This window comes from Triticum dicoccoides, chromosome 2A (assembly GCF_002162155.2).
Source record: "Triticum dicoccoides isolate Atlit2015 ecotype Zavitan chromosome 2A, WEW_v2.0, whole genome shotgun sequence".
NCBI lineage: Eukaryota > Viridiplantae > Streptophyta > Magnoliopsida > Poales > Poaceae > Triticum > Triticum dicoccoides.
Window position 1 is genome coordinate 202,596,955 of NC_041382.1, and position 21,643 is coordinate 202,618,597.

The following is a 21,643-nucleotide window of genomic DNA, read 5'->3' on the forward strand; positions in this document are numbered from 1 at the left end:
CAGACTTACATATAAAGAGACAAATACGTGTGAATCTTCTACTGCTGTCATGAGTCCATCAATTTTATTAGAAATACATTCTTGTCATTTATGGGCTACATAAAAAGACAAATATGTCTATCAAAAGTGAATCTGGTACTCACTACTATGGGTCAATCAATTTGTTTGGTGTACAGCTTGCACATTAATGTGTTGTAAAAAATTACTAAAAATATGTAGAACAAATCAATGCGTATAAGTGGAAAAAAAACATCAGGCTTCTTGGAGCATGGGATCCAAAAACACCACACTCTTCTGAAGTCCCGATACATTCTCGTTTGAGATAGATCGATTTGTGCTCAGAATATAAAATGAAATAGCTCATGTTAATAAACACTAAGTACTAGTAGGCACTTGCATAGCTAGACTATACATTTGCAAACATTTGCATGCACTGATTACTTTTTTCTCCGCTCATGATAAACAGGGTATTGATCCTGATACGAGTAATCGCCGTCATCTTATTTGTCGGATGGCGCATCAAGCATAATAATTCTGATGTCATGTGGTTTTGGGTGATGTCCGTCGTCGCAGACGTGTGGTTTAGCTTATCATGGCTAAGCTACCAGCTCCCAAAGTATAATCCCATTAAAATGATACCCGACCTTTCTACACTGAGAAAGCAATTTGACACTCCAGGCAGGAGCTCCCAACTGCCAGGCATCGACGTCATTGTTACCACTGCCAGTGCTACTGATGAGCCCATATTGTACACCATGAACTGTGTTCTCTCTATCCTTGCAGCCGACTATCATATTGGCAGGTGCAACTGCTACCTATCAGATGATAGTGGCTCATTGGTCCTCTATGAGGCATTGGTTGAAACTGCAAAGTTTGCTGCTTTGTGGGTTCCCTTCTGTAGAAAGCATCAGATTGAGCCAAGAGCACCAGAAAGCTATTTTGAACTAGAGGGCACGTTGTGCGAAGGGGCCTCACATAAGGAGTTCATTCAGGATTATAAGCATGTATGCACGCAATATGATGAGTTCAAGAAGCATTTAGATATGCTTCCTAACACCATCCGCCAAAGGTCAGACATTTACAGTAGAACAGGAACAAAGGATGAAGATGCAACAGTGACTTGGATGGCTGACGGAACACAATGGCCAGGCACATGGCTTGACCCAACAGAAAAACATAGGCCTGGCCACCATGCAGGAATTGTTAAGGTATAGAAGTCTTTTTAAGTAACTATTACTTTTATAACATATGTAGTACTCTTTTGTAATCTGATTGGCAAACAACATTTCATTTTCTGACAAAAATGTAACTTGTTTCTTAACAACAGATTGTGCAGAGCCATCCAGAACATGTGGTTCCACTAGGCGTACAAGAGAGCAATGACAGCCCACTCAACTTTGACGACGTTGATATGCGCCTGCCGATGCTGGTGTATGTGGCTCGTGAAAAGAGCCCAGGTGTCGAGCACAACAAAAAGGCAGGCGCTTTGAATGCAGAGCTACGTATCTCAGCTCTACTCTCTAATGCACCTTTCTTCATCAACTTTGATTGCGACCATTACATCAACAATTCAGAAGCCCTGCGTGCAGCTATTTGCTTCATGCTAGACCCACGGGAAGGGGATAATACTGGATTTGTTCAGTTCCCGCAAAGATTTGATAATGTTGACCCAACAGACCGATATGGAAACCATAATCGAGTCTTTTTTGATGGCGCCATGTATGGCCTCAATGGTCAACAAGGGCCTACTTACCTTGGCACAGGTTGCATGTTTCGTCGCCTTGCACTCTATGGTATCGATCCACCTTGCTGGAGAGACGAGGACATCATAGTCGACAGTAACAGGTTTGGTAACTCATTACTCTTCCTGAACTCAGTTTTAGCAGCCATAAAGCAAGAAGAAGGTGTCACACTACAACCACCACTGGATGATTCATTTCTTGAAGAGGTGACAAAAGTAGTGTCATCTTCCTATGATGATTCGACAGATTGGGGTAGGGGCATTGGCTACATATACAATATGGCAACAGAAGACATAGTAACAGGATTTCGCATCCATGGGCAAGGTTGGTGCTCCATGTATGCTACCATGGAACGTGAAGCATTCCGTGGCACTGCACCCATCAATCTAACAGAGCGCCTCCGGCAAATAGTCCGATGGTCTGGTGGTTCCCTAGAGATGTTCTTCTCACACATTAGCCCTCTGTTTGCTGGTCGTCGACTCAGCTTGGTGCAACGACTCTCCTACATCAATTTCACTATCTACCCATTGACATCACTCTTTATCCTAATGTACGCCTTTTGTCCAGTGATGTGGCTTCTTCCAACAGAAATACTTGTACAGAGACCATATACTAGGTACATTGTGTACCTTATCATCGTCATTGCGATGATCCATGTGATTGGCATGTTTGAGATAATGTGGGCAGGAATCACATGGTTGGATTGGTGGCGCAACGAGCAATTTTTCATGATTGGCTCAGTAACTGCATATCCAACAGCAGTGTTGCACATGGTGGTGAATCTCCTTACAAAAAAAGGTATACACTTCAGAGTCACCACAAAGCAACCAGTTGCTGATACAGATGACAAGTATGCTGAGATGTATGAAGTGCATTGGGTGCCCATGATGGTACCGGCGGTTGTGGTATTGTTTTCCAACATCTTGGCTATTGGTGTAGCAATTGGTAAATCAGTCTTATACATGGGGACATGGTCTGCAGCGCAGAGAAGGCATGGTGCACTGGGTCTGCTATTCAACCTGTGGATTATGGTGCTCCTTTACCCATTTGCATTGGCGATTATTGGAAGATGGGCCAAGAGAACTGGAATCCTCTTCATCTTACTACCCATTGCTTTTTTGTCCACCGCATTGATGTACATTGGCATCCATACATTCCTTTTACATTTCTTTCCATCCATGTTGATATAGAAAGTACCTTAGCATACTTTTCTATGGATCACTATGACAAATGAAGATATCTCCTTAAGGAAGGGACTTAAGTAGTTGAACGTGTATATTGTGGTATAGTAACCTATTTCAGGACTATTGAATGGAAGAACACTGCAAAAATCATGGTTGTTCCCGCAAAAAAAATCATGGTTTCTAGTTGGTGCATGCTCACATGTAGGGACGGGACTAGAAAATGCAGATGGGGTGAAAGAGCAGCTAGATGTTTTTCGGCAAGCTTATTGATCCAACATCATATTTTTAAGCATTCCGAGCGAACGCCATCATCAGACACGTTGTATCTCATGGACGAATCCCAAAGCGTTTGCTCCCACACACCTAGGGCTGGACCAAAAGCTCGTAGCTCGCGAGCTTAAGACTAACCACAATGGGTAGTAACATAGAGTAGTAACATGCCCATGTTACTACTCTATGTTACTACCTCTATAGTGGGGAGTAACATATATGTGATAACATGCAACAATTCATTTATTAGGCTATAGACTCATCTTGCCTCGATATGTGTGATGTTACTCATACTAGTACTAACTAGCTATGTTACCACATGTGTCTTTTTCTTCATTTATTACTTGCCACATCATCTATTTTATCTAGATATGTGTGATGTTACTACATATGTTACTCCCATTATGGGTAGTCTAATGAGCGTTCGATAGTTCGGCTCATTAAGCTCGTAGCTCGCTTCTTAATGAACAGAGTCAATGATTGATTTCAGCTCGTTAAACTTAACGAGCGAGCTAACGAGTTTCACGAGTAGCTCGTTAAGCTCGTTAGTAATAACACAACACATATCTTCATCTTACATGACAAACTTTTTGTAGCACCTCAGCCATCTATTCAATCTAATCAACATATGAGGCAACAAACTACTACATTTCTTTTTGTAGTCAGCATATTTCATCTTGAAAACCACACCTACACATTCATCATGTATATCGTAACACATTATAATCTATTAACGAGCTCTCGCGAGTGCTCACAAGCTTAACGAGCTTCAAACGAGCCGAGCTGAGTAGGATTTTCTGCTCGTTAATCTTAACGAGCTTAACGAGCATGAGCTTACCGACCCCCTCTGAGTGCTCGGCAATCTGGCGGTAGTACATGGTTCGCTCTGGATGGCAATCCGAGCAAACACTTTTGGGGATGGTAAATTATATTGTTGGAGCATGGAAATTGCCATCATTTTAGGTTCATGAATGTCCAAAAAATGCTTTCCTGAGTGCCACACTCAATACAGAGTACTTAGGGTTGTTTGGTCGAAGAAATAGTGATTTTCCAAGTGGGCAATGTCAAACATTGGGTATAGGCTAACTTAGGTGTATCTTAGCCTCGTAGTTGATGAAAAGGAAACTCTTTAGGAAAATGTCTTAAATAAAATTACAAAATGGTGACAAATCATTTTGCCGAGTGCCAAACACTGAAAAAACATCATATAGGTGGCCAGTGGCAGATTTCTCCTTTCAGAAATCTTATAGATTTGACGTCGGATTTTTTTTGGCATTCAGAATGAATACCCTTAGACACGTTGGATCTAGTGCATAAATCCCAAAGTGTTCGCTCCCACGCATTGCTTCGAGCGAACTATGAGCTAGAGGTAGTTTACGGTTCGCTCTAGATGGAAATATGAGCGAACACTATTGGAGATGGGAAACTATGTTGCTGGAGCATGGCAATTGTCACCATTTTACATTGATGTAGCATGTAATTTTGTTCATCAACATGGAAAATCCTGAGCATGACAATTCTTGTTATTTTTTTAGGCTCCCAATTTTCCATGCTACAATCATGGAAAATCCCCGAAAACGCATGACAAATACATCCGTGGAGCATGGCAATTTTTTATACAACATGGCAATTTTTAGTTTATAACATGGCAAATACTTTACAACACCACAAAACCTTTCTTTTCGACATGGCAATTTTTGAAACGTTCGCTGTTAATGGTTATTTTGAGCGAACAAAAACATTTGTTCGTCGCTCTCTCCTCGGGGGAACGAATCCTTCGCTCTGAGGGACAACCGAACAATATACATGCGAGAAAGGATATGGACTGCAACTGGCACCTCAGTTGCGTGCTCTTTTTAATACCTCGTATGTGTGGTTTTCTTTTTTTACGGAACCTCGTGAGAGGTGCAAGGTGCTCCGATTTCATTAAGAAAAAGAGAATTCACAAGGTATAAGAAAAATATGAGGTCAAAATCACACAACATATGGTTGATTATGGGATAAACATTCAAAAAACACCAATGATGAACATGAACAACCCTAAACAAAATTAGACACCACCAAAAACCAAACTTGCCAATAGCACAAGCCAACGACTATGGGCCAATGACACCCCGGTAGGGAAGAAGAGGGTGTTCGACAATGCCTTCAAGGTGTAAATGGTGCCCATAGGTGCCAGCGTCACTGACATCAACCCTCGTTCAGACAAAGGTTTCGCACAGGGATCCACACTCCAGTCTCATCGAACCTCGTGAGAGAGGATCTTGCCACCCTAGCAACCACCGAACCTTAGCTCCAACCAATAATGATTCTGTGTCAAGGTGAACTCTTTGATGCCACCTTCAAAGAGTTAAGGACACTCTTGGACTCCTCTGAAGCTTGTTCCCACTGATTGCTTCCTCATAACCCAACTAGCGGTGTTTGTTAGTTGAACATCTGTAGGGCCCCCAAAAGTAAGAGTTTGTAGTATCAGAATAATACTTCCTTAGTGCTTGAGAACCAAAGTATAAATTCATGGAGTTCTCCTATGCGCCAATGATCAATCTTGCGCTCAACTAAGAAACGTTTCTTGGTCTCCAACTTGACTAGTGAGGTTGTCAATCTCATTGGCTTTTCTAGTTACAAGGATTAATGTATCGATTTTATGGAAAATATTTTATATGCAAATGATGTTGAAATTCATAATATTAAATAACAATAAAGTAAGATAACGAGGTTGTATTTAGCAGGAATAAAGGACTGTAATCCATAATTTCACTAGTGTCATCTCTCCAAACAACATATGTATGGTGAATAAATTATAGTTATGTATCGATTAAATTGCAGTGTTTATGTTTGATAATACATGTCATATATGCATTATATCATTATATCTATAGATCGTCTCTAATTGCATCTATATCTAATACTCTACTTCAATATCGAAATTCATCTTGCATCTCAAAGTAATAGGTAAAAATAGTGCATTGCATTAAACAAGATGACATAATGTTGAACCCAATCAATATACACCACTCCCTCATTATTCTCCTCACCTCCAGTTCATCACCGAAACAACTAGGCAAATATCTTCTTATCCTTAGTGGAAATAAGACACTAAATGCCTTTTCCCCTCTCTCATTGAGATATATTGCTTGCAAGGTTAAACCCAACCAATACACACCACTCCCTCATGGAGATCGTTCATCTAAACATGGTCATCGCAGAACTTATAGACTGGATAGCATGTACATATATGAAGCATGAGCAAAGAACCAAACAACATCTATAAATTCATATATAATATGATCATAGACCAAAAATTTATCAAAACTCAACATAATTGTGTTAGGAAGCTCATGCGACCTTGGTATTAAAGGACGGAGAGATAGAGAGAGGATATACTACAGAGCTACTGGTTTGGACCCATAGTCCAAGAAGTATTACTCATGCATGATTACCGCAGCAACAAAGTTGATGAAGAAGGCTCCCACAACAATTTACCCCCTTCACCAGAGTACCAAAAAAGCACACTAGATAAAATTGCCTCGGAACAGGTAAGATGGTGGCGTAAAAAATCCTCCTTAATTAGGCTTAGCATCAGGGAGTTTTCATAGAGCCAGAGGCACCGAGAGGTAGTAAAGAGGAGCCCTAGGGGGCCCACGCGATGGGCTCGCTCAGCCAGCGCCTCAGCCATGTGATTGGGCTACATGGAGGCCTGTGCCCTCCCATCTAGCACTTCTTTGGCTCCTCTTAACCTCCTCTTGTTTTCTTCTCACTATTTTTATTTTTTTGTCCCCAGAAAATATTTACCCCGTCGCATAAAAGTATTAAAAAATCTGACAATTGGCACTAGATTAATAGATTAGTCCTATTAAATCATAAAAGGTGGTTTCAAAATTATGTATAGATGATGTTATTATAACATGAACATAACAAAACTTATAGATACGTTGAAGATGTATCATGAACACCGTCGACCAAAGCTTACACCCAAAGCCCAGAGAACCTCTACCTCGGTGAGCCTCTTGGGAGGAGGTTAAGCCCCCGACACATGCCAAATTAAGGCCAACTCCACCGCGCGACCCCAAACGGACGTCCGCTTTGCCCGGATTCTGTCCATTTGTGTAGGGCGATGGGGTCGTGTCCGGGCGTATCCTGGGATGCGGTGGCCATGCGCCCAGCACATGGCCGCATCCTTTGGCCCCATCTTGTCTGCCTTCATATTAAAAAGAGAACAACGTTTTAAATACAAGCGGTCCTAGTTTAGGTCAGCGGCCCTAGTCGCGCCGGCAACAGAGCCATCGGCCTACACGTCCTCACCGGCAACACAGCCAGCCTCCAAAATGAATAGTTTTGTTCGCCGGCAACACAGCCAGCCTCCAAAATAAATGTGTTTCTCGCCGGCACACAGCCAGCGCCCCAGCGGGTGGGCGGCACCCATGCCAGCCTCCAAAAAGAACGGCCGCGGCTGATCGGATGACCTAGTTCAGGCCGCCGGCATCGAACATCTCCTTCTGTCTAGCCTCGAACCAGCTCCTTGTCTTCTCACTCATCTTGGTCAAGTCCATGCTCATGATCGCAAGGGCTACCTCCTTTGCTTTGGTTGCGGCATTGGTGGCCTCGATGTTGAGCTGTCGCTGCCCGACCGAGACATTGGCGGCCTCGATGTTGAGCTGTCGCTGCCCGGCCGAGACATTGGCGGCCTCGATGTCGATCTGCCTTTGCCGGGACGCCTCCTCCATGTCGATCTTCCTCCTCTTGGCCGCCTCCTCCATCTCAAGCTTCTTCCTTTGAAGCTCTAGGTATTGCTTCATTTGCTCATCCTTGCTTTGCCACTTCTTCTCGTCCCTCACATCCTTTTGAGACATCATGCCATGCAAAGTCTCATACAAGGCCATGGATGAGGCATCATGTATGTCATCCACCTTGGAGTTGGTTTTGGCCCTCGGCCTCTTCAATGCCTCGCCATCTCCACCTCCGGCGAACTTGGCCGTCTTCTTGCCTCGTTTCCTTTGAAGTTCACGGTATTGATCCTTGAACTTAGGGCAATTATTGATGATCATCCAACAATGCATAAGAGTGAATGGCTTGTCATTGTCCCAGGCCTTGAATGCTTCCAAAGATTGAAATGCCTACACGACATGATCAACAACAATTGAACATGCAAGCATATACAAGGCCGAAGTCTCATGGCCGTAGCAAGGAAAGGACTAGGATGAGGAGAGCATACCATGTCCCCAGCGCCGAGACCACTCACGGGTCGTGCTTCGACGCTCTCAAGTGCGGCGCAATACTTGTTACACTCTTGTTGGATGAACAACCACCTCTTTTGAATCGAGGTGATGCCACGGTTGCTTGTAATTTGGTAGGGCTCAAACATATTCCTTTCATGGAATGTTTTGTGGACTCTTGTCCAAAAAACAAGGCCCTTTTGTTGCGCGCCGGTCCTCGGATCTTGGCTAATATCCATCCAACATTGGCAAATCAACTTGTCCTCATCTTGTGTATATGAACCCATGTGAATGCTCTTCCTCCTCTTTTGTGATTCTACTCTTCGGGTGATGCTACGTCTTGAGCTTGCGTTGGTTTTCCCCGAAGGGGAAGGGATGATGCAGCAGAGTAGCGTAAGTATTTCCCTCAGTTTTTGAGAACCAAGGTATCAATCCAGTAGGATCCCACGCTCAAGTCCCTCGTACCTGCACAAAGCGATAGCTACTCGCAACCAACGCGATTAGGGGTTGTCAAGCCCTTCATAGTCACTTACGAGAGTGAGATCCGATAGATATAATATTTTTGGTATTTTTGGTATAAAGATGCAAAGTAAAAAGTAAAGGCAAAGTAAAAAAGCAAAGCAAGATTAAAGTGATGGAGATTGATATGATGAGAATAGACCAGGGGACCATAGGTTTCACTAGTGGCTTCTCTCAAGAGCATAAGTATTCTACGGTGGGTGAACAAATTACTGTTGAGCAATTGACATAACTGAGCATAGTTATGAGAATATCTAGGCATGATCATGTATATAGGCATCACGTCTGTGACAAGTAGATCAAAATGATTCTGCGTCTACTACTATTACTCCACTCATCGACCGCTATCCAGCATGCATCTAGAGTATTAAGTTAAAAACAGAGTAACGCCTTAAGCAAGATGACGTGATGTAGAGAGATAAATTCATGCAATATGAAATAAACCCCATCTTGTTATCCTCGATGGCAACGATACAATACGTGCCTTGCTGCCCCTTCTGTCACTGGGTAAGGACACCGCAAGATCGAACCCAAAGCTAAGCACTTCTCCCATGGCAAGAACTACCAATCTAGTTGGCCAAACCAAACGGATAATTCGAAGAGACTTGCAAAGATAACCAATCATACATAAAAGAACTCAGAGAAGATTCAAATATTATTCATAGATAGACTTGATCATAAACCCACAATTCATCGGTCTCAACAAACACACCGCGAAAAGAAGATTACATCGAATAGATCTCCACAAGAGAGGGGGAGAACTTTGTATTGAGATTCAAAGAGAGAGAAGAAGCCATCTAGCTACTAACTATGGACCCGAAGGTCTGAGGTAAACTACTCACACTTCATCGGAGAGGCTAGGATGATGTAGAAGCCCTCCGTGATGACGGCCCTCTTCCGGCGGAGCTCCGGAACAGGCCCCAAGATGGGATCTCGTGGATACAGAAAGTTGCGGCGGTGGAATTAGGTTTTTGGCTCCTGTTCTGATCGTTTGGGGGTACGTGTGTATATATAGGAGGAAGAAGTACGCCGAAGGAGCAACGAGGGGCCCACGAGGCAGGGGGGGCGCGCCCTATGGAGGGGGGGCGCCCCCCACCCTCGTGACCGCCTCTTTTGTTCCTTGGAGTAGGGTCCAAGTCTTCTGGATCACGTTCGGTGAGAAAATCACGTTTCCGAAGATTTTATTCCGTTGGGACTCCGTTTGATATTTCGTTTCTTCGAAACACTTAAATAGGCAAAAAAACAGCAATTCTGGGCTGGGCCTCCGGTTAATAGGTTAGTCCCCAAAATAATATAAAAGTGGAAAATAAAGCCCAATATAGTCCAAAACAGTAGATAATATAGAATGGAGCAATCAAAAATTATAGATACGTTGGAGACGTATCAGGTGAGCTCGTCGATGAACAATGGCTCGCCACCAATATCAATGTCATTGCCTTCTTCTTCATCACCAGCACCTTCGCAATAGATGTCATTGTCTTCATGCCATGAGTCACCATGGTCGTAGTCAGCACGGTCGTCGGGCTCTTCATTGGCAACATACTGGGCGCGGCCATCTTGACTTTGGGTCTCGTCAGGGTCATAGGCACGGCCATGCGAACCCTCGTAGATCACATCCTCCATGAACTGGTTGTAGAAGGGGTCGTCGATCGGTGGCGTTGGTGTTGGCATTCCGTCGAACAAGACGCGAGGGGACGACATGGTGCACGTAAACGGCGGCCGTGGTTGCTTTCTTTACATCTTGACGGACAACCGGCCACCTCTGTTAGACGCAGGCGTGACGTTGAGGTCGATGAAGGCCGAGGGGCACAGGGTGGACGACACGATCACGCCAGCGTTCGGCGACCCCGAGAAACGGGTCTGGGCGTCGTGCCTTGGCGGGGGAAAGCCGGGCGACATAGGCGTGGTCCGTGACATCGGCAACTGGCAGTGCGGAGGCCGGGCGACCGACGAGCCTGTGCTCGCCAGGCCGACAGCCACTGCAGAGAAACCGGCCGGACGGCAAATGCCAGGCATGAGGAGGGCATGCGCTTTGTTGATGATGTCCTCCTTCTCGTCGACCTCGGCCTTGAGCCGCGCGGCCTCCATCGCATCGCGCTCGGCGGCGAACATGGCCGTGGCAGCATTGCCCTTGACGACCGCCCTTCGGTTCCTCCTCTTTGTCGATTCCGCGTCCAACCTGGCGATCTCCTCTGGCGTGCACTCCGACCGCGGCTTCCTTGACGCCTTGGCCTTCTTCTTCTTGAACTTTCCGGGCGGGTGGACAGCCAGGCCGCCGGAATTCGGCTGGGTGTCGGCCATGGACGGGGGAGGGAGGGGGCGGCGGGACGTGGGAGGGTTTGGGGGAAATGGCGCCAAATGGGGCGGGGGGGTTGCTTTGTGCCACCGACAGGCGAGTCAGGGGAGGACAAGCACGCGCGTCCCGCCCGTCCGCGCGCTGTCCATTTCACCCCAAAATCAACGCAAACTTGGGCCGGTGATGGGTCGAAAGCGGAACAGAAAACAGACAAAGGTCCATTTGCTCCCGTGCGCTGGACCGTTTGGTTTATCTATTTTATCCCAAACGATACGCGAGGACGGGATGGGATCGCGCGGTGGAGTTGGCCTAACTGAAACATAGCACATCAATGTCGCACGGTCACGAGTTGATCGTGTGATGCCTGTTCACTTTCCTAATTCACTTGATCCTTTCTCTAAAGAAAAAAGGTTTCCTAAAAAAAGTTTCCCTAACTTCATTCGGAGATCAGATTAAAATTTAAGTGGTTTTCTCAGATCAAAACACAACTTACGAAGCGTTTTTCTCGCGAAGACGACTCTGAAGGCGATCTAGGGTTTTGACCCGGCGGCGGTGGCTGCCTATCCTATGTCTGCCCGACGGGAATCATGGGTCTCTCTTGGGAAGCTAGCTTGATCCCATGACCAGAGGAGGAGAAGAGATGAGTCAGGTGGGCTGCTATTGGCCGTGATCTGGTTTCTCTCGGCTGCTTTGAAGGACTAGGCGAAGAGTAAAGTTTGACGTCCCAGCATGTTCTAGCATAGCTGGTTTTTCTGTCCCGGCACAGCCTGTTGCTTTGCAAGGTGGTGTGATCGGTTTCTTTTCCTCCGTATCTGTCTGTATACGGTAGGTTTTCTGGATTTAGTTTGTCTGCATAGTCGACGGAAGTGATGTTCGAGGAGGAACGCCTCACGCAATGAAGCTTATAAGCTGGAACTACTGGGGACTCCTGGGGACCCCGACGGTTCGTTCGCTTCTGGACTTCCAGAGGCGGCATAACCCGGATGCGTTTTTTCTGTCCGAGACGCATTTAGATGAAGATAGGGCAGAAGATTTGATGAGAAGGATGGGCATGGACTACAAAATCGTTGCGCCATGTCTCGATGGTAGAAAAGGTGGATTGCTTCTAGTCTGGAAGAAGGAGGTGGGGATCTACTCTCGGACTACTACCTTTAGTGTCATTGATGTGATGGTTGAAGAACAGGATGGAAGAGAGTGGAGACTCTCATGCATATACGGGGAACCCAACTGGGATAATAAGGACTGTACGTACCGCCTACTATGGGACTTGCATGCTCAGTCTAGCCTCCCATGGGTTGCCATTGGCGACTTCAATGAGATTTTGCTCTCTTTAGAGAAGGAGGGTAGAGCGTCGCGGCAGCAGGCGAGACTCCACGCCTTCCAAGATGCGTTGTCTGATTGTTCCTTGGAGGACATAGGATACCATGGCGATAAATTCACATGGTTCCGAGGTGGTCTGAGGGAACGTTTGGATCGGGTCGTCTCTAATGCCGAATGGATGGAAATGCACCCCTTGTGTGGACTGTGCAACCTTGATATGGGGAAATCAGATCATAGACCGATATGTCTGGACACTGACTACTTGGCCGGCGTGGCAGCCCCAAGGAAGCAGGCAAGACGTGTGTTTGAGGCCCGTTGGTTATCTGAGGAAACAGTGGAAGAAGTAGTTAAAATGACATGGCAAAAAGCGGCTACTCGGGGACTGTGCCCTTCGCCCAGCTCAAAGCTTGCGGCAGTTCATAGAGACTTACATGCTTGGGATCGCAAAGTGTTGAAAGGGCCACGTGCTCGCTTGCGAATGGCACAGAAGGATCTAGAAAATCTAATGCGCTCATCGTTTACGATCGAGACAAGTCTGAAACAGAAGGACCTTAGTTGATCGAGAACCTGCTCGAGCAAGAAGAAATATATTGGGCACAGCGTGGGCGAGTGAACTGGTTGCGCTGAGGAGATCGAACACAAAGTTTTTTAATCAATCTGCTTCAGCTCGTAGGCATCGTAATTTGATCAAAAAACTAAAAAATAATAATGATGCTTGGATTGAGGGTAATGATAACCTCAAGCCCCTTATTTTTTATTACTTCTAGAGCCTTTTTAACTCGGATGCAGGTGTGATCAATGAAGGACTAGTACATTCTGTTAAGCAGGTTGTAACTGAGGATATGAATAGGATACTAATGGCGCCATTCACGAAGGAGGATGTTAAAAAATCTCTTTTCCAAATAGGAGATATGAAGGCTCCTGGACCGGACGGATTCCATGCTGTTTTCTTTAAACGGTTCTGGTATATTATAGGCGATGAGCTGACAAAAGAAGTCCTTGATGCGATCATTCACAAAAAAAATTCCTGAAGGGTGGAATTCTACAAATGTTGTGCTCATCCCAAAGGTGGACAGCCCGGAGGTACTAACTCAGTTTAGACCCATTAGCTTATGTAATGTGGTCTACAAAATTATTTCTAAGATGCTAGCAAACAGACTCAAGAAGATCTTGCCTGAGGTAATCTCCCCAAATCAGTCGGCATTCGTTCCAGGTAGATTAATGACAGATAATGTGCTAGTGGCTTATGAGTGTTTTCATGCAATAAAAAAGAAGACACATGGATCAAATGGTGTTTGTGCAGTCAAGCTGGATATGCTCAAAGCGTATGATCGAGTTGAATGGGGCTTCTTACAGAGAATGATGTTGAAACTGGGCTTTAATCTGAGTTGGGTGGATATGATTATGGTGTGCGTCTCGTCTGTAAGCTACAGGATCAGGTTTAATGACACAGAGACAGATGAGTTTATGCCCACGAGGGGGCTTAGGCAGGGGGATCCTTTATCCCCTTACCTATTTCTGTTATGCTATGAGGGTTTATCCAGTTTACTGGCCCATGAAGAAAGCATTGGAGGAATTGAAGGTTTAAGGGTTTGCAGAAACGCGCCCTCAATCTCACACCTTCTTTTCGTTGATGACTCACTTATTTTAATGAAAGCAACAGATCAAAACGCAAATACCTTGAAGAAGATTTTGGATACTTATTGTGCAAGCTCGGGCAGCGGGTTAGTAATGCAAAATCCAGTATTTTTTTCAGCCCTAATACTGGAGTGTTGGTCAGGGAAGGTGTTTGTGGCATCCTGGATATCCTGACGGAAGCACTGACTGACAAGTACTTGGGTCTCCCTACTATGGTAGGAGTGGACAGAAGCGATTGCTTCCAACACCTTGTTGATAGAGTTTGCCAAAGGTTGAAGGGATGGAAGGAAAAGATACTATCAGTACAAGGCAAAGAAATTTTGGTGAAATCGGTGGCACAAGCAATCCCTTCTTATGCCATGTCGGTCTTCAAATTACCCAAGGGGGTTTGCAAGTCAATAACAGATGAAATCGCAGGTTTTTGGTGGGCAGATGGAGAGGAGAAAAAGAAAATGCACTGGTTTGCATGGTGGAAATTATGTGTCCCAAAGAAGAAGGGTGGCATGGGGTTTAGGGACCTTCACAGCTTTAATCTTGCTATGTTAGCAAAGCAGTGTTGGCGACTTCTCCAAAATCCTGATTCTTTATGTGCACGTGTTCTGAGTGCCAAGTATTATCCAAATGTTGATATTCTGAAGGCAGGGCCTAAAAAGGGTTCATCATTCACTTGGCAAAGCATTGTTGCAGGTATACAGACTTTCAAGCGAGGGTGTATTTGGCATATAGGGTCTGGCTCACATATTAACATATAGGATGATCCCTGGATTCCTTCTAGTGAGTCAAGAAGGATGATCACACCTAAGGGAGGAACCATTCTGTCTAAGGTTGAAGAACTTATATATCCACATACGGGTCAGTGGGGTGTGGAGCTCCTTCGGGACAATTTTTTACCCGTGGATGTTGCAAGAATCTTACAAATTCCTTTGCATGTTGAAGCCGTAGAAGATTTTGTTGCTTGGCACTTTACAAGGTCTGGTACCTTTTCGGTGCGATCTGCTTATCACGTAGAGTTCAACCACCAGTTCGGCCGTCAGTTTGGTCGATGGGATACTCCAGGTGGTTCTCGAATTAACTTAGTGTGGAAACAACTTTGGCAGCTCCGCGTCGCCGGGAAAATCAAGCACTTTGGTTGGAAGGTTCTAAAGGGGGTGTTGCCATGTTTCGGTGTTCTAGATGGAAGACACATTCCTATAATCCCCCAATGTCCCTTCTGTAAAATCGGTTTGGAAGATATACATCACTGCATCTTCACATGCTCAAGGGCCATGGAAGTGTGGAATGAACTTCAGCTGGCAGATACAGTACAGAAGGCAGTGGTACAAGATCGCTCGGGGTCCATTACTCTGGAGATCCTCCTACAATCTGATTTTGTGATACATGAAATACCAGCAGCAGAACTCATACTTGTGGCAATGTGGTACATTTGGTGGCAGCGGAGACAAGCGATGAAGGGGGAAACCATACAGACTCCTGATAGAACGGCCCTATTGATTAAGGTACTCGCTACAAATTTTGTTCGAGCAAACTCACCAAACAAGCCAACCCGAAAGTTAGACCAGATATGAAGGAAACCTGACTCGGGTATAGTGAAAATCAACGTGGATGCATCGTTCCATGCTGATACAATGGCCGGAGCATGTGGAGCCGTGGCGAGAGATGAACATGGGACCTTCATCGCAGCGGCGAGCTGGATTTTGCCTCATGTCGTTTCGGCAGATTCCGCAGAAATATATGCAATCAGGTTTGGACTTATTCTTGCTGCTAACGTTGGATGCATCAAAATTGTTATTGAATCAGATAGCTTGAATGCTCTTGAGGCGGCTTCAAACCCAGAGGCATACATGGGCGGTGATGCTGCAGTTATAACCGAAGCAAAAATCTTGGCTATGGAGTTTTCATCTGTTAGTTTCGTCCATTGCTGTAGGGAAGCCAACCTAGTAGCTGATAGCTTAGCAAAACATTGCTTTAGTACTAGAGTTTCAGAAGTTTGGGACTCCTTTCCTCCTGACTTTATTCTTCCAAAAATTGTAAACGATTTGGCCATCATTTGAGGAATAAAAGTTATTGATGATTCGGAAAAAAAGTCTCCGAGTATCCCCAGCCGCAATCGGGATCTGAACGCGAGTCGTTGTTTCATAGATGAACTCGGCTCTTCCATCTCTAGTTCACTACTCCATGCGCCAGACTGCGCTATCACTCAGCACACACATGCTCATGCACATCACCGAGCGCCTGTCGCGGACGCATATACACACCGCCCCAACACCGTGCACCCGGTCATATTATCATCGACACCGATTCAACCGATCTAAGGTAATATCATATTCATGATTTTATATGGCGGGCGAAACCGGAAATCAAATTTGGCCCTAGGGAACACGTGCTCCCGCGTGTGAAAAATGATTTTTGAAATGTCAAAAAAATCCTCGCAAAATTTTTATGTATTCATAGTCACATCCAAATGCTAGCCGCAAAGTTATACGCAAAAAGGTTAAACATTTTGGAATGTAAAAGTTGAACATCAAATGTTACTCTAAATTTATTTGTTTTCGCCGACGAAACATTAATGCTCCGTTTCACATGAAAATTGTCAAGCATACTTGCGGCACAAACACGAGCATCCATAGAGAAATGAAAAAAATGAAAATATTTTACCACTTTTTTTGAGTTGCTGTTTATCCGAGAGCAAATGCTCCCGGTAGCCAAAACGCCTCTCCAAGACGAAACGGCCATGATTGTGACACAAGCTGCAGGAAAATAGCCCCGTGATTGACATGCATGCCAAAATCATGGGAGATCGTGCTGATTTAGGCTGAAATTTTGCTGTAAATTTGGTTGCCACGTATGTTGATAATTCAGTGATTTATCTTCATCAACATGATGCAGTTTGTTTGTTATACTTTTGATCCAAAATTTATTATTTTTGGCATTGTGTGTATAAACTATTTCATATCAATACTGATTTTGGAAGGAATAAAATCACGGGCAGATTATATTAATATGCCTATAGCCCCGCAGAAACAATATATATTAAGGGCCCCTAAGTTTAGTTTTTGCCCGGGCCCCAAAAATCGCAGGACCGACCCTGAGCCCGGAGTCCCAGTTGAAGACCCGTGTGGTTTTCGTTGTATTACTTCACACTTATGATATTACATGGTTGAGTTATTTACATGTAATTTTCAGAACTCTAATGTCAATAGACTATTTTGAAGACCTGTCGGTTGTGATCATCTAGTTAGTTTAGTTGAATGCTTTTTGTGATTTTTGTGGGATTTTAAAATTATATTTATCTTTTTCAGATGGCTTCAGCCAGAAAACCTCTAAAGAAAGCTCCCGATTCGAAATATCCGGATCACAATCTCAGTCCGCTTTTCGCGCCAATCCTCATGCCCTCCATTGCACTACATTGTCGCCGACCTCTCATCGGACTATCACATCTCCTCGTCCTCCCCATCACGGGCCAACAGGGGCTAGCGTGTCTACTACGCGCTAGCCGACGCAAGGACCGAGCCGCCGATTTTCTTACCGTACACCATGGTTCACGGCTAGAGGCTGGTCGCATGTAGACACTACCTTCCATACATGGAAGAGTCCATGTTGCAGAAGCCCAGGCTGCCAATCTATGCAGTGGACGAAATTCTGTATCATCAACTATACTATGTTGCATAAACTTCCATACACGGGCCTTGGAGTCTATTAGAAACCTAGCGGCTGTAAAACCTTTGAATGATGCGGAGATTGAGGCCTTGGGTGTTAGGGTGCTTGATAAATTCTGCGCGGATCTTGTTCCTCCGTCTGCGGAGCCTGATGAGGATGAACTCCAGGTAGATGATGCAGCCCATGTTCAACCAGAGCACGGTTATGAGGACCGGGCTACAGGTGATAACATTCCTAAACGTAAGTGGAAGCGGAAGGTGTACCCTGCATCCGCGGTACGCAGGAGTGCTAGAATTCGTAAGGCCAAAAAATTCCATGATGACCTATGAAAGGAATATTCTGGAATAGCAGAGGTCTTAAGGACTTGGCTAAACGTAGGTTTCTAGCGGAAGCATCTTTAGAGCACCGTTTAGATTTCATTGCTCTCTCTGAAACTGGTAGGGATAATTTTGCACCTCAGTTTCTTAACACGTTGTCGGGAGGGGTGGAATTCGATTGGCATTGTCTTCCTCCAAGAGGGAGGTCCGGGGGCATCTTGCTGGGTGTGAGAGGTGATTCCCTTGAAGTCCGGAGTGTTGTTATGGGTGACTTTGCAGTGAAATTCAGAGTCAGGTCCAAAATAGATGGGTTTAACTGGGTGTTGGTGGCGGTCTACGGGGCTGCACAACCTGAGCTTAAACCTGAATTTTTGGCTGACCTGGTTCGAATTTGTGGGTCCGAACAACTCCCTATCCTGGTTGGGGGGGACTTCAACATTATTAGGAGGCGGGATGAAAAGAATAACGATAATTTTGATAGGCGATGGTCCTTTATGTTTAATACCATCATTGAGAGTTTGGATTTGAGAGAAATCGAACTCTCTGGTAGACAATTTACCTGGGCTAACTCTTTACCAAACCCGACATATGAGAAGTTGGATCGGGTTCTTGCAAGTGCCGAATGGGAGCAGAAGTTCCCTCTGGTCACGGTGCAGGCTCTAACGCGAGGAATTTCGGACCACACACCGCTATTTGTTGACTCAGGGGAGCCAAGGCATGTGGGAAACAAGAATACTTTCTCCTTTGAAACGTCATGGTTTGAAAGAGAAGGTTTCTTGGATATTGTTGCCAGAGAGTGGGCTAGAGAGTCTAGGGGTAGATCGCCTGTCGAGAGATGGCAGAATAAGATTAGGCATTTGAGGTGCTTTCTTCGAGGTTGGGCTAAACATCTAAGTGGAGTTTATAAGGTTGAGAAAGACAGACTCCTAGAGATTATTCAATACCTAGATGTTAAAGCTGAATCAGCGGTTCTTCAATCTGCGGATATGTGCTGTAAGATTGATGCGGAAAAGAGGTTGAAGGAACTTCTCCGCGAAGAAGAGCTGAAGTGGGCGCTCAGAGCAAAGGTTCGCAAAGTAATCCAAGGGGATGCGAACACTCAATTCTTTCATCTGATTGCGAATGGCAAACACAGAAAGAAAAAAATATTTCAGCTCGAGCAAGATGAAGGCACAATTGTTGGTCACGATAATCTTAAGCTATACATCACCGAATACTACAAGCAGTTATTTGGACCGCCGGAGGATAGCGCTGTGTCCCTCGATGAGTCCAGGACTGAGGATGTGCCTCAATTAACTGCTGCTGATAATGACATGCTAGTTGCGCCGTTTACGGAAAAGGAGGTTTTCGATGCCATCTCTCAGATGGAGAACAATAAGGCTCCCGGGCCGGATGGGTTCCCGGCGGAGTTTTACAAAAGATGTTGGCATATCATCAAAGGGGATCTGCTACCCATGTTCCACGACCTTTTTGCTTGACGGCTTCAACTTTTTCATTTGAACTTTGGAACGATAACGTTGCTTCCAAAGAAGACCGACGCTCTCAGGATTGAGCAGTTCCGTCCTATCTGCCTCTTGAATGTCAGTTTCAAAATTTTTACCAAGGTTGGGACTAATAGGCTCACACAGATTGCGCATTCTGTGGTGCAGCAATCCCAAACAGCTTTCATGCCAGACAGAAACATCCTTGAAGGGGTGGTGGTGTTGCATGAAACGCTCCAGGAAATTCACTCTAAGAAACTTGATGGAGTCATCTTTAAAGTAGATTTTGAGAAAGCGTATGACAAAGTTAAATGGCCTTTTCTGCAACAAGCTTTGCGTATGAAAGGTTTCCACGAGGGCTGGAGGAGCCAGATTGAAACTTTTACGCAAAAGGGTAGTGTTGGCATAAAAGTGAATGACGATGTCGGTCATTACTTCCAGACACATAAGGGCCTGCGGCAGGGAGATCTGATGTCCCCTATTCTGTTCAACATAGTAGCCGATATGTTGGCGGTGTTGTTAGGGAGAGCCAAGGAAGTTGGCCAAATAGGGGGCTTGGTGCCACACTTAGTGGATGGGGGTATATCCATCCTGCAATACGCTGATGACACTATCATCTTCATGGAGCATGACTTGGTAAAAGCTAGAAATCTGAAGCTGCTACTTTGTTTGTTTGAGCAGCTAAGTGGGCTCAAAATTAACTTCCACAAAAGTGAGTTGTTCTGCTTTGGGAGAGCCAAAGAGGAACAAGAGGATTACAAGCAGTTGTTCGGATGTGGTTTGGGTGAGCTGCCTTTTACCTACTTAGGAATTCCTATTCATCACCGCAAGCTCACGAATAATGAATGGAAGTGTATTGAGGATCGTTTCGAGAAGAAGCTAAGTTGTTGGAAGGGCAAGCTCATGTCGTATGGAGGCCGTTTAATTCTTATTAATTCGGTGCTCACGAGCATGCCCATGTTCCTTTTGTCCTTCTTTGAAGTCCCAGTTGGAGTTAGGAAACAAATGGACTTCTATCGATCGAGGTTCTTTTGGCAGGGGGAGGAGCCTAAGAGAAAATATCGGTTAGCGAAGTGGGATATCATTTGTAGACCAAAAGACCAAGGGGGTATGGGGATTGAGAATCTCGAAGTCAAGAACCGGTGCCTTCTTAGTAAGTGGTTGTGGAAGTTATCCTCAGGAACTGACGCCATGTGGGCTCAAATCCTGCGTAACAAGTATCTCCAAACCAAAACTTTGGCTCAGGTGTCAGTTAGACCAACTGATTCACCCTTTTGGAAAAGGGCTTATGAAAGTGAAGCTTTCATTTTTTCAGAGGTCAAAGCATTTAGTTGGTAATGGTGCAAGCACGAGATTCTGGGAGGATACTTGGCTTGGAGAGGCTCCCCTAGCAATCCAGTATCCGTCTCTGTATCGTATAGTTCGAAGGCGCGATGCTTTGGTTGCATCGGTCTTCGCCTCGATACCCCTGGATATCCAGTTTAGAAGATCGTTAGTGGGCAATCGTTGGGAAGAGTGGCTGCATCTAGTTAGGAGACTGATGCAGGTACAACTATCTCAACAACCTGATAAATTACGCTGGAATCTCACTAGGTCGGGGGGATTCACGGTTAAATCAATGTATGTTGATGTTATTAATTCCAGCTCGATTCCTACTTCAAAGCATGTGTGGGACGTCAGAGTTCCTTTAAAGATCAAGGTGTTTATGTGGTTTCTACATAAACATGTGATCTTAACAAAGGATAATCTTATTAAGCGTAATTGGACAGGACCTACTAGGTGTAGTTTCTGTGATCAGGGTGAAACCATTAAACATCTTTTCTTTGACTGCCCACTAGCTAGAATTCTTTGGACGACTATTCAAGTCGCTTTCAATATTACCCCACCAAGGTCGGTTAACATGTTGTTTGGGACATGGCTAACCAGGGTAGAGCCCGGGTTAGCAAAACATATTCGCTTGGGGGTTTGCGCTTTTTTGTGGGCGCTTTGGAATTGCAGAAATGACT

General features: G+C 45.0%; 1 protein-coding gene across 1 annotated transcript in view; it reads left to right on the forward strand.

Moving 5' to 3' along the window:
- LOC119354204 (probable mixed-linked glucan synthase 3) overlaps nt 1–3,073 on the forward strand; it is a 4,147-nt gene extending 1,074 nt beyond the window's left edge. The window contains exons 3-4 of the mRNA XM_037620907.1: nt 467–1,208; nt 1,328–3,073. Of these exons, the coding sequence (XP_037476804.1) occupies nt 467–1,208; nt 1,328–2,932 (2,347 nt within the window). The 3' untranslated portion in view covers nt 2,933–3,073. The remainder of the gene's footprint in view (nt 1–466; nt 1,209–1,327) is intronic.
- Nucleotides 3,074–21,643: the final 18,570 nt, after the last annotated feature.